This window comes from Vespula pensylvanica, chromosome 8 (assembly GCF_014466175.1).
Source record: "Vespula pensylvanica isolate Volc-1 chromosome 8, ASM1446617v1, whole genome shotgun sequence".
NCBI classification, from domain to species: domain Eukaryota; kingdom Metazoa; phylum Arthropoda; class Insecta; order Hymenoptera; family Vespidae; genus Vespula; species Vespula pensylvanica.
In genome coordinates, this window is record NC_057692.1 from 1,724,605 (window position 1) to 1,735,776 (window position 11,172).

At 37.9% G+C, this 11,172-nt stretch overlaps 1 protein-coding gene across 10 annotated transcripts in view; it reads left to right on the top strand.

Moving 5' to 3' along the window:
• LOC122631087 (disco-interacting protein 2) overlaps positions 1-11,172 on the top strand; it is a 36,806-nt gene that overhangs the window by 11,355 nt on the left and 14,279 nt on the right. For 4 of the 10 annotated variants that reach the window (XM_043816326.1, XM_043816325.1, XM_043816324.1 and 1 more), the window contains exons 2-5: positions 1,482-2,788; positions 3,158-4,101; positions 6,721-6,792; positions 9,393-9,647. In XM_043816326.1, the coding sequence (XP_043672261.1) occupies positions 1,926-2,788; positions 3,158-4,101; positions 6,721-6,792; positions 9,393-9,647 (2,134 nt within the window). In that variant the 5' untranslated portion in view covers positions 1,482-1,925. The remainder of the gene's footprint in view (positions 1-1,481; positions 2,789-3,157; positions 4,102-6,720; positions 6,793-9,392; positions 9,648-11,172) is intronic. The other 6 variants (XM_043816329.1, XM_043816328.1, XM_043816330.1 and 3 more) reach the window with 3 other exon arrangements.

The following is an 11,172-nucleotide window of genomic DNA, read 5'->3' on the forward strand; positions in this document are numbered from 1 at the left end:
TGTATGGGTGGAGGCAGAATGAAATGGAAAGAGAAAGAAGTAGAAGAAGAAGCAGCAGAGAAGGAGGACTAAGAGACTGGAAAAGAGAAAAGAGTCGAAAGGCAAAGGAAAAAGAAAGAAAGAAAGAAAGAAAGAAAGAAGGAAGGAAGAAGAAAGAAAGAAAGAAAGAAAGAGAGAGAGATCCTATAAACTAGGAGTGGAAGAGAAGAAAAGAGAGAGAAAATAAGACCCACACTCCAGTACGAATAGAAGGAACGGGCCGTAGTAGAGGGAGTGGGGGGTGGGGATGCTGCGAGGTGCAAGAGAGTAGTCGGCGGGCGAGAGTGGACGGACCGCATACCACCACCACTACCACCACCATAAGTACAACCACCACCACCACCACCACCATCACCATCACCACCATCACCATCACCACTAGCAGCAGCAGCAGCAGCAGCACTCCTTGCCTCTTCCATTCTCTCTCTCTCTCTCTCTCTCTCTCTCTCTTTCTCTCTCTCGCTCTGTCTATCTCTGTCCTTTTCCTTCTCTTTCTCCATCTCTCGTTCTCTCTCTTTCTCGTACGATCGTGACTTATTCACGGGGGCCGCCTTCCTACAGAGTGTTTCTCTCTCTCTCTCTCTCTCTCTCTCTCTCTCTCTCTCTCGCTCGCTTGCTCGCTCTCTTGCTCTCTATCTTTCTTCCTCTAACTCGAGAGCGCTTCTTACTTCTCGTTATACGCTGTGCGAGGAGAGGTGCATCGCGTTAGAGCTCGCGAAATGCCAGTGATTCGATGCGACTTCGAGTGCGCGTATCGTGTTCTCCAAGTTGGCACAGTGAAAAGCTAAGAAATCGTTGTGTATCTCTTACGTTGACGACGACGACGACGACGACGACGACGCTGTGAAACTTGCTTGGTGAAGCTTATCGTTCTCTCTTTCTTTTTCTTTCTTTCTTTCTTTCTTTTCTCTCTCTCTCTCTCTCTCTCTCTCTCTCTCTCTCTTTCTTTCTCTCTTTCTTTTTCTTTCAGTGTAAGAGTAGTGTGTACGATTGTGTATACGTGTGTGTACGTGTATGTACACGTATGTGTGATTGCGCGCGCACGAGAACCCACGCTCCTCGTATAATCTACTTGAAAATATCGTACTTTCGTGTGTCCACTTTGGAAAGAGTCTGGCGTGCCTCATTGAATTCGTTTCGAGAAAGCGAACGAAGATGAGGAAGGATCTTACACAAGGAATATTCAAAGTCGTAGCGAAGTGATCGTAATTTAAGGAATAGAGTCCTCGCGTCGTCTTTGTGAAAGAAAAAGTGAATGATAATGATAATAACGATAATAATAACAACAAGAAAATAATTTTAAGAAATAATAATAATAATAATAATAATAAAATTATTGGTATAAACAAAAAAAAAAAGAACACAAGGAGGAGAAAGAGTAGGAGGAGGAGGAGAAGTGTGAGAATAATAAGTAAAGGATTTTCATGATTTTTCGGGAGAAGTCCGTACGAAGAATGATTTTGATCGAGAGAGAAGGAAGAAGAAGGAGGAGGCGAGGCACGGAATCGAAAAAGGAAAGCCACGGTGATTCGCGACTGGAAGACCTCGGCGTTGCACCTTAGGATCGCAGAAACGCTGTGTGTACGAGCGTTGAGAAGGGTATCCGGAGGAAAGAGGAGGGGAAGAGGTTGGAGAAAAGGACGAAGTAAAGAGAGAGGAGGAGGAGGAGGAGGAGGAGGAGGACGTCGAAGACGAGGACGAGTAGGAAGAAGGAAGAAGAAGAAGAAGAAGAAGAAGAAGAAGAAGAAGAAGAAGGACTCGTTGCGCTTAGGGCAAGTAACGTCTCTTGTCCAAAGGGATGCCGATAGTCGAAGGGGGAAGATCGGTGTTCGATAATAGAACTCCGCGAGGAAGTGTTGGCTTTGCGTAAGAAATAGACGCAACCCATGAGGCCACTCTCCTTCGAGAACCTTAGGAGGCTCGTGAGCCGTAAGAAGGATAGAAACGAGCCCTCCTTCAAACGTAGCGAGTCGTTTAAAAGGATATCGATAAGGAAAAGTTATCTCGATCGTGGTAAACGACGTAACAAGTTACAAAAGAATCTTGAACCGGTGATAACAGCTCAGCCGGTGGTTGTAGTGTCAGCACCAGCTACTACGAGCGTGCCGGATCAGCAAGAAAAGACACAAGCGACGAGGATCAAGATCAAGGAGCAAGAGATTAGAAGACAACAGGAAAACGTATCCCTCAGTCGTGAGTCTATCAGTTACGACGAATGGTTGCAAGGCGTTGGCTCCTCTTCTCGTGAGAAACTTCAAGAAAAACTATTGGTCCAAGAGCAAACAGGCAAATCGTCGACCAAAGTTACGACCAAACTGATTCAAGATCGTCGATCGAGCAACGATCTAACCGACGATTTAAACTCAGCGATCTTGTCATTGAAACCGTTCGGTCCTACTACGAACGACGAGGATGGCTGGATTTATTCTGAGAAAAATCTTCACCAACATGATAATCCTGGACAAACGCGTGAAACACCTTGTGTACCTCTTGAAACTGGACCGCCCAGTGTCAGCATCAGTCTTGGACGAGTTTGGAGAGACGCCGTACCGGTACCTTATCCTTCCTCTTCCGGGCCCTCCGTTCATCATTCGTTGGACAGTGCATTGAAAGAACGGAAACCGTCACAACCCACGGTTGCTAGAACCGTCTCGGCCCCGGAAAAAACCATCGTCAAGGACAACGCATCATCCTCGTCGTCGTTCGGCTTCTCGCTTAGGATCGGCAAGCTGGCTGACTTCAGGGCAGGGTTATTATTCTTCGGATATTTTATAGATTTAACAACTAACGTTTGACTAACGAACTCGATCGAAATTTGGAAAACAAAATTCAATTGGCAAATCTAAATTATTATTATTATTATTATTTTTTTTTTAATTTCCGTGTACGATTGATTTTTTTGTTCTTACATTTATTAAAAAAAAAAAAAATGAAATAAAGTAAAGAAGAAAAAGAATGTTATCTGCGATTAATAATTGAAGATGTATATATATATATATATGTATATATAAATACATGCATATGTATATGTTACTACTGTTTTCCATAATTTCAATCGACGATAACGACGATTCTTTGACGATATCGCGCGCGAAATCAATGCGTGTCCTGGCTTCAGGAGCACGAGGAACGGATTCTTCCGACGAAAAACGTCTAAGCCATCACCGAGCGTCAGTACCGAAGGTTATTTCAAGAGGACAAGCGGCCAAAGGAGATCGAGTTCGAGAAGGCGAGGAAAGAGGACGACGTCGTCGCAACGTGCGACCTCACAGAGGACATCTCAAAGGACAAAGAAAAAGAATGATCAACAGCCGGTTGTTCGTGAGAACAGTCCGGTATGGTTCGTGCCACCGGAAAGGAGACGTTCGAGACGTCAGAGACGAGTTTGGCGAGAGATTCGTTATTTTCCTGAAGAGGAGGAGGACGAGGAAGAGGAAGCAACAGCAACAACAGCGTTGGTTATCGAAAAATACGACGATTATTCGTCGAATTTCTCGGATGATCAATTCGACGATCAGAAATTGTTGCTATCTGGCGATTTTAATGAGAGAAGAGACGACGCATTCAATTCTCTCGTTTCTTCGTCGTTAGGTTCTTTTTCGGTGACGTCATCGTCCTCCTCGGTTTGTCCAGCACCAAAAATCAGCGATTTCAACGAGGACAAATTATTCTCCGAGGAATTGAGGAATCGTGGTTTACTCGGTAGAAGAACCATTTGGAAAAACACAACAACGTCGCCTTTCGTAACAACAGAAAATTATTTTACCAGCAGTCAATTTATTAATTTCCTCGCAAAGAGTTCGTCAGATCGTAACACCAAAGAAAGATCCAGAAAGGATAGTAATTCCTATTACAGATATCTGAGCTCCAGCGAGAGCGATAACGAATCTTCTCGGCGCGATCTCCTCGACGATGATCGTCTCTCTCAACGTCAGCAACATCTTAAACGACAAAAATCCGGACCGAGAAGACGACCTTTACGAAGAAAATCGCAACTCCGCCGAGCATCTGGCCAGCCCGTTTTTCTTGTTCGCAAATGCTCGTCCTTGAGAAAACGACCCAGTAAGACCGCACACCATCACAATCACCATCACCATCACCATCACCACCATCATCATCATCATCATCATCATCATCATCATCGCCCAACCACCACAACAACTTGCTGATACGTTTTAACGTTTAACGTGCGAAACTTTCGAAATCGAACGACTTTATCGTTCGAGGACGTCGTCTTATCTTGAAAAGACGGACGAAGTTTTCTTTTATCTTCTTTGTTCATCTTTTTTGTTTTCTTTCTTTCTTTCTTTCTTTTTTTTTTTTTTTTTAGATTACGAACGAACGAACTCAGTTCGTTTTGTTTGAACTAGACAACGCTTCGATCGTCGATAATTTTTCAGGATGAAAAATATCGTGTTTTCTTTCTTTCTTTTTTTTTCTTTTATTTTTCCTTTATATATTTATTTATCTTTATTTATTATTATTAAATTAGTATCCAGTGAAACCTCGATTAGAACGATAGTTTAATATTAGAACGAGTTATTAAACTATGTTTAATAATATTCCATTCTATGGGCCGTTTATTGGCTCGTAAATGACCTTGTTACATTGGATAGAAAAGAAACGACACACGTAACGGTTAATTAACGTGCACCTGAACTAAATTCACTTAATTTGAAGACTCGTCGAAGTCTCTTTCCTTTGGAACGTAATAAAGACATAACTAGCTACGAGAGAAGGATAGGCGAAACTAAACGGTAAAGGAAGGGTAACGTCGCGTTACGTCGGACTGAGAGCGTCTTAAAAAAAAAAAAAAAAAAAAAAAGAAAGAAAAAGAAAAAGAAAAAAAGAAAAAAAAAAGAAAGAAAAGAAGAAGTATAAAACGCAGTCGTTCTATCCACTTTCTATGATACGACGTGCATAAATAAACGTTGGCAGGTCGTGAAACAATTAGATCTAAATATAGTCTGGTTAATGAGAAACGGTGAACGAATAATATCTAGACCAGAATGAGTTCAATGTCTACTTTGTAACAGTATACAATAATAGTTTTGTAGGAGGAGTTAAACGAAAAAAAAGATTACGCTTTGGTAAGAAGTAAAATGTTTGAAAATAAATGGGATTAAACGTTCGAAGAACGTAAAAGAAACTTGTTTGCATTGCACGCTCGTATGACGTTTTTCCCGATTAAGGATTACCGATAGTAAACTCCTAGATAAAGAAGTAGTAAGAAGATTATACTTGGACGAAAGCACGTTAATCGTTGAAAGATTTGCATTCATTGGTGAAGCGTTTGAAAAGAAAAGAGAGAGAGAGAGACAGAAAGAGAAAGAGAAAGAGAGAGAGAGAGAGAGAGAGAGAGAGAAAATTCGATTCGTTAATCTCTCGCTATGGCGTGGCCCAGTTTTATTCCTTCTTGCGGCACTTGGAAAAATCGTGTCTCGGCCGTTACTACCCGATCGATTCGTGGTATTTTCTCGAGTTACCAGGCGTGACGTGTGTGAAGCATACCACGGACCCGTTTTGCATCGTAGTAGTATGTTAAAAGTCCACGTGGATGAATATAATGGATATCTACGAGATATCTAGGTATATGTATTCCATGCTGATCGACTAAATTATAATATACGAGAATCACGTATACAAGCAAAGAATCAATTTTATATTTTCGTTTCTTTTTCTGTATCTACGTATCTATCTATATCGATATCTGTATATCTAACTCTATCTTTATCTCTCTCTCTCTCTCTCTCTCTTTCTCTTTCTCAACGAGATGAAAATATTCATGGATCGAAGCTTTCCAGAACCTCAGGGTGACTCTCTCTCTCTCTCTCTCTCTCTCTCTCTCTCTCTCTCTCTCTCTCTCTCTCTCTCTCTCTCTCTCTCTCTCTCTCTCTCTCTCTTTCTCGTTCCCATTAAAATTTCATTTAATTATTCCCTCGAGCGTCTCTTTTTAACTTCAGGATAAAGCTTTAAGTTTGATCGTTCAATGCAGGTACCCATATATGTCGGACCCTCTGTCTTTATTGTTCCCTCTCTCTTTCCTTTTCCCTGTATTCAACGCTAGTGTCGTTGCTACGACCTCGTTTAACCGAACACGATATAGGTATGCGCATACATGCATGCATAGATATCTCCATGTGGAACCAGCCTAGTCCTCGTCGACTCTCTCTCTCTTTCTCTCTTTCTCTCTCTTTCTTTCTCTCTCTCTCTCTCTCTCTTTTTTTTTTTCTCTTTCTGCTCTCCCTTTTAATGGGGCCCACAAATCGTGCCCGCAATTTTCGCCTCTTAAAGCAAACGCTATGCGTTCGAATGAGATTCGTCCTTGAAACGCTTTTGAAGAAAAGAAATGACACACATACGTGACAAGTTCGTAATACCAACGAACGAATCCTTCAGGAATAAGAATAATATCCGATTAATTTGGATATTCAATTTAGCCTGTTAAATATCTAATATAGATACAAAGTCGTTTGGTTTACGTATATAATTAATTTAAATCAGGCAAAAACATAAAATCTATTCATTTTTCTTTCATCTTCTTCTTCTTCTTCTTCTTCTTCTTATTATTATTATTATTATTATTCCCCCTATTTTTTATGTATATATAAATATATAATTCTTGTTTCTATTTTCTTTTTTTTTCGTTTTTTTTTCTTTTTTTCTTTTTTTCTTTTACAGGAGACATAACGCAAAAGGGCTATGAAAAGAAACGGACTCGTCTACTACAGCAATATGCTTCTAAACAACTCGGTAAGTTATATTTTCAATCTTTTATTGCTTCATTAATATTCATCATTATCATAAGCTTATCAGAATTTATAACATGTAATAAGGTAAACACGAAACGGACCGGAAAGTTGAATCTTGTATAAATGATTTATAGTCGATATTCGAAATCGTCAATGATTTTATTTATATATATTTTATATATATATATATATATATATATATATATATATATATTAATCAATTTCTTTATTTTCTTTCATTTATCTCGTTATATATATATATATATTTTTTTTTTTAATTGTGTGTTTTTTTTAAATTTCTTTTTTATTTCTTTTTTATTGTCATTTTTACATCTTACTTATTTATTTAATTTTTTCTTTAACTTTTGTCTTTTTCTTTTCTCTCTTTTCTTTCTCTCTTTTTTATTATTTATTTATTTATTTATTTAATTTCATTTCATTTTATTTTTATTTATTTATTTATTTATTTATTTATTTTATTTTTTTTTTTTTTGAATCTTTAAAGAGGATGCCTTCCGTAACGTCCTCGATTGCGCTTAATTACGGTAACGCTTTCAATTTCTTTTCCGTGTCGGAGCAGCATCGTTTCTACCTTCCTGTCCTCCAACGTGTTGTATACCAACCATGCGATGATCATACACGGGATTGCGCCATCCATACGCAACGAGTTTCGTCGCGAGCAATATTAATCGCGTTCCGATTCTCAAGAGACATGCAGAACTCAACACGAGACACGTAGTTGTTGTATTCACTTACTTAGTTGGTACGCGCGCGATACGCGCGTGCACACAATGCAATGATAGATGCAATCTTCGTTAGTTCTGATGAGAAAAGAAAAAAAAAAAGAAAAGAAAAGGAAAGGAATGGAAAGGAAGACAAAACGAAACGAAACGAAACAATAACAAAAAAAAAAAAGAAGGAAGGAAAATGAGCGTAAGAAGGGAAGCATGATCTTTCAAATGCATTTGTGGATTTTCTTTCTTTCTTTTTTTTTTTTTTTTTCCTATCTTTACATCTCGTAACTCCTTTACTTAAGACTTATGCAACTGACGATGAATCTTATTTATCACGATTGTTCGAACACGAATGCTAACTCGAAACAATCGACTATGAACTCTCGCTATCCTTGGGATTATTTCTTTGAAAAAAAGCAAACGTATCTGTAATGTTAACGTGTGGATGAAAAATGAAAAAAAAAGAAAAAAAAAAAAGAAACAACAAAGTAAGAAGAAAAAAGAAATAGAAATAATGTAATAAAATTGTAAAGAGAAAAAGAAAGAAAAATAGAAAATAAACAAAATAAAGGAAAATGTTTTCATAGGGAATTATCATAGATCATTATTCATACAAACAACGGATCGTTAGTTATTCATAGTTAGACTTGCGATCGTTCAACTACGAAGCCACAATACTAGCAAGCAATCGGTCGCAGCGGCGTGCAGAGTTTAACTGTACCTGCACGCGGAAGTGTCGCTTCCGCGTTATCCACTCGTTATACGCGACGTGCATCTGCCGTTGTCTCTAATGCAAGTCGAACTTGCAATGATTTTCTATTATATCTATTATAGACTTCGAACGAACTTTCGTCTTCGTTTTGTATTTACGTTGATCGTGAAAAAGCAAATTCTTTCTTTTCTTTTTTTTTTTCTTTTTTTCTTTTTTTTTTTTTTTACCAGTAGCTCAATAATAAATATTTATATATATATATATATATATATATGTATATACATAGGATTTATTCGGATACATCAGAGAAGTTAAATGTTAAATTCGAAACGATTTAAACGTAAGTAATAATTATATGGAAGCGTCTCGTTGAAATTGAATTCGTTCGATAAACGTTTATCAAGACATTTTGATCTCAATTTTCGTTATAAATTCGTCGTTTATATTCATTGTCTAAACTATCGTAAACTCGTTCGTAAGCACCTTACTTCTCTAGAAAGCTATCAGAAGAACTCCCCGTTCTCTTATTTATCGATTTACGGGAATCGAAGAAAACACTTAAGGGGAGAATCCATTCAATAGAACTAATAATGCTGTCGTGCAATGCGTTAAAAGACGTCAGGCGCGTTCGACGTTCGTTTTATAAAACTCGAAGACGCCATTAAACCGAACCGTTATCCTAATAACAATCGCATAGTTAAACGTGGATAGTAACATTTTACGTATATCTATCGTGTATAATCAAACGGAAACGAACAAACTTGATTTTTATTACGACAACATGAAAAACGAATTAATGAAGATTAGAAAATATCTTTGAAAACGATGCTCGATCGAACAATAAAAAAAATCGATTTAACCTCCTCGAGAGAATTGGAACGTGTAGGGAATACGAAATTGAAAACAACAACAAATATAATAATAATAATAATAATAATAATAATAATAATAATAATAATAATAATAATAATAATAATAATTAAAAAAAAGAGTGAGAGAGAGAGGGAGAGAGAGAAAAGAATTGGAAAAATATTTAGAAAAAAAAAAAAAGAAAGAAAGAAAGGAAAGGAAAGAAAAAATAGAGAGAAAAGAAAAGAAAAATGAGCAGAGCTCGATGGTGTAGAATTTTGAGTAGAATTCGCGTCTGACTCGTAGGGGCTGGAAATGGCGGCATTGCTGGCAGTGGCGACATTGGTAGTGGTGGAGGAGGTGGAGGGAGTATCGGTGGTGGTGGTGGAGGACTCGAAAGGACAAGTTATGGAAGCAGCGGTGGTGGTATCGGTGTTGGTGGTGGTGTTGGTGTTGGTGTTGGTGTTGGTGGTGGCGGTGGCGGTGGCGGCGGACGACCACAGCCACGTGCACGACGCACGCAACGTCGTGTCACGCACAACGAGAAACGCTATCATTCAGGTAGCGTCACGCATCTCACGATTTTACGGCTCTTTTTTTTTTTTTTTCTTTTTCTTAATCCTCGTCTTTTTCTTCTTTCTCTTTCTTTTCTTTTTCTTTCTCTTTCTCTTTTTTTACTTACTCCATTTTTCTTTTCTTTTCTTTTCTTTTTTGTTTCTTTCTTTCTTTTTTTTTTTTTTTTTTTTTTATTATTTCTCCTTTTTTTAACCCACTAGACTGTTGCCTGTCTTTTCCTATATTTTTGTACACGTTCTCTCTGCTCCCAACATTTTTCCCCATTTTATTATTTCAAGGTGAAATATCGGCGGCACATGCAACATTCGATACGTCGAGTAAGACTCGACACGTTCGAATCGATGAATGTTATTATTATTTTTCTTTTTCTTTTTTTTTTTTTATTCTTTTCTTTTTCATCTTCCTTATTTTTTTCTTCGAGTCTTAATTGCAAGAGAAGTTATTTCTCTCTTCCCCTCCTCTCTCTCTCTCTCTCTCTCTCTCTCTCTCTCTCTCTCTCTCTCTCTCTCTCTCTTTCTCATTATGATCGTTTCGAAAAGAAATCAATATCGGTTGAAATTTCTTGTTCTTGGAAAGAGAAGAAAGAAAAGAAAAGAAAAAGGAGAAAGAAAGAGAGAAAGAGAAAACGTCGGGACGAGTTTGGCGTATCTCTCGAGAAACGTCAAATTCTCGAGACACCTATTTTTCTCGATTCTGGAAAGATACGAATGATTCGTAGTTCGAACGGGTTCTTTCTCTATTTTTTTCTCTCTCTTTTTTTTTTCTTTCTTTCTTTTTTTTTGGAACCGTCCGGAGAAAAGTGTAGAACGAAAAAGCAACGTGAAACGAGAAAGAAAGAAAGAAAGAAAGCAAGCAAGCCAGCCAGCCAGCCAGCCAGCCAGCAAGCAAGCAAGCAAGCAAGCAAGCAAGCAAGCAGCAGCAGCAGTTGAATGGCTGTCAGGCCGGCGGGTACTCAACGAATAATTGCAGTGCCGTTGTCCTCGCCTTAATTAAGCATAGGATCTCCCCCACCGTGCTTTCTCATGCTTTCGCCGCCATGAGTACTTATGCCCCGACGAATTTTTGCACGATCTTGTGTCTCCTTTCCGTGCATTATATTATTACTACCATTAGAAATCTCTTGCTAGAATACGATTAGATCATTCGTTCATGTGTCATTCGTTCCATTGTCTATTTGGCATCACTAACAATACGAATTGTGAGCATTACGTAGTAACCATATGATATGTTATTCTTCGGATAATGCATCTCTCGTTCTCTTCTCATTCTATTTCCTATATACAACATATATATATATATATATATACGTATACGTATGTATGTATGTATGTATGTATATATACATATATATTTATCTAGTTATCATTTAAGTATATTTAACTACGTAATTATCATTCGTATGTAAATCATTTTTTATAATTATCATCATCATCATCATCATCATCATCATCTTTATCATTATCATCGTCATTGCTTGCCTGCCTGTAAAGAAAAAAAAAAAAAAAAAAAA